Raw genomic sequence first — 1891 nt, forward strand, 5'->3', positions numbered from 1 at the left:
AGAGATCCATGTTGCTGTGAAATAAACTGTAATTTGCAAAGAGTTCTGATCCAGGTGGAAAAAATATCTATGTTGAGCCTAGAATATGGAGAAAAGGAGAAAATGTCTGGGATAAAGCTTAATACAATGGTAACTTAAATTGTGTAGAAAAGTTGAACTCAAAGAAATGGAAATGACAACAGAGAAATAAAAGAGCAAGTTTTCAAACCAAAATCTGATTTAAGAAAACCTTTCTGGTTTTCCTCTTAGAGCCAAGAAAGCAAGGTCACACTTTCTGATTCAGGATGATGGTCCCTATTTTACCTGCCATCCCAAAGAATCTTTTGAGAGCCCCCTTTATGTCTCTGTTTCTGAAACTGTAGATGAAGGGGTTCAGCATGGGTGTGACCACAGCGTACATCACAGAGGCTGTTGCATTGGACTGTGAGCTGTGGGTACCAGGAGAGCTGAGATACACTCCTAGGACTGTACCATAAAATAAGGAGACAACCAAGAGGTGAGATGCACAGGTGGAAAATGCTTTATACTTACCCTGAGCTGATGGGATTGCCCATATGGAAGATACTATCTTAGAGTAAGAATAAAGGATACCAGCCAGAGGACCACAACCTATTAGCACAGTTACAAAATACGTCACCATGTTATTAAGAAAAGTGTCAGAACAGGCAAGTTGGGTCAGCTGATTGAGTTCATAGAAAAAGTGATGGATTTCTATGTCTGTGCAGAAGGAGAGCTGCAACACCATCTTGCATTGTAGCAAGGAATCCAGGGCACTCATGGTAAAGGACACAAGAACCAGCAGTCCACAGAGCCGGGGGTTCATGATGACCATGTAATGCAGGGGGTGACAAATGGCCACAAACCTATCATAAGCCATCGCCGTTAGGAGGAAGTCATCCAACACGCCAAACAGTATGAAAAAATATATTTGGGTGATGCATCCTGTATATGTGATGGCTTTGCTCTGTGTCTGAATATTCACCAGCATCTTTGGGACAGTAGTGGAAGTGAAACTGATATCTACCAAGGACAGGTTGAAGAGGAAGAAGTACATGGGTGTGTGGAGGTGGGAGTCTGAGCTGACGGCCAGGATGATGAGCACGTTTCCCAGTACAGTGATCAGGTACATAGAGAGGAACAGCCCAAATAGGATGGGCTGCAGTTCTGGTGCCTCTGATAGTCCCAGGAGAAGAAATTCTGACACTCTCGTATGGTTCCCTGCTGCCATGAGGTGGAGCTGATTTTCAAGAAGGAGAAAGAGAACAGGAGTAATTTTCATATAAGCCAGTGTTACTCAAATAGCTTTGATTCCAGTATTTACATTTTGGTGTCAAGAAATACATTTCATCTCTTGGGACAGATATGTTCTGCTTTAGGAGTTTTTTTGTGTCATTTTAGAGTAGAAATTTTTGTCCCAACCTTCTTGTGCCCTAAGGTATCAGGAATACTAAGTTTTTAAAAATTATTCTTCAAGTACAGTTGCCTCCATTTCATCCCGCCATACACTTCCTGCCCCACACTTCTTTACCTCCCATCTCCAAACTTACTCCCTCTGGCTTTTCCCATGTGTCCTTCATACATGTTCCTTAATGGCCCTCCCCTTATTATCCCTCTCTCCACTCTTCTCTGGTTACTGTCAGTTTGTTTTTTATTTCAAAGTCTCTGGCTGTATGTTGCTTGGTTGTTTGTTTTTTTGATTAGGTTCAAGTTATAGGAGAGACATTATGGTATTTGTCTTTCATTGCCTAGCTTATTTCACTTGGTATAATGCTCTCTAGTTCCATCAATGCAGTCAGAAGGGTAGGAGCTCCTTCTTCCTTTCTGCAGCCTAATATTTCACAGTTTTAATGAGAAATATATCATGTATTTCAGGAATACAAATTGAGCGTTG

The 1891-nt window shown here is 41.5% G+C and overlaps 1 protein-coding gene across 1 annotated transcript; it reads right to left on the reverse strand.

Moving 5' to 3' along the window:
• Positions 1–265: 265 nt before the first annotated feature.
• On the reverse strand, positions 266–1129 carry LOC118994324 (olfactory receptor 7A10-like). The gene is made up of 2 exons (XM_037056982.1): positions 781–1129; positions 266–495 (listed from the first exon to the last, which is right to left on the reverse strand). The coding sequence occupies exons 1-2, from the start codon at positions 1127–1129 to the stop codon at positions 266–268; spliced, it is 579 nt and encodes a 192-aa protein (XP_036912877.1).
• Between the last annotated feature and the right edge of the window lie 762 nt (positions 1130–1891).

This window comes from Sturnira hondurensis, unplaced genomic scaffold (assembly GCF_014824575.4).
Source record: "Sturnira hondurensis isolate 20B ecotype Veracruz unplaced genomic scaffold, ASM1482457v3 Scaffold0000880, whole genome shotgun sequence".
NCBI classification, from domain to species: Eukaryota; Metazoa; Chordata; class Mammalia; order Chiroptera; family Phyllostomidae; genus Sturnira; species Sturnira hondurensis.

Bases quoted from the DNA above. Each gene is read 5' to 3' on its own strand.
- LOC118994324 (XM_037056982.1), bottom strand. From the start codon at position 1,129: ATGTACCTGATCACTGTACTGGGAAACGTGCTCATCATCCTGGCCGTC. The intron at 496-780 runs CCATGAGTGCCC...GTGCATCTCACC, and splicing joins GCTGGTTCTTGTGTCCTTTA to TCTTGGTTGTCTCCTTATTT.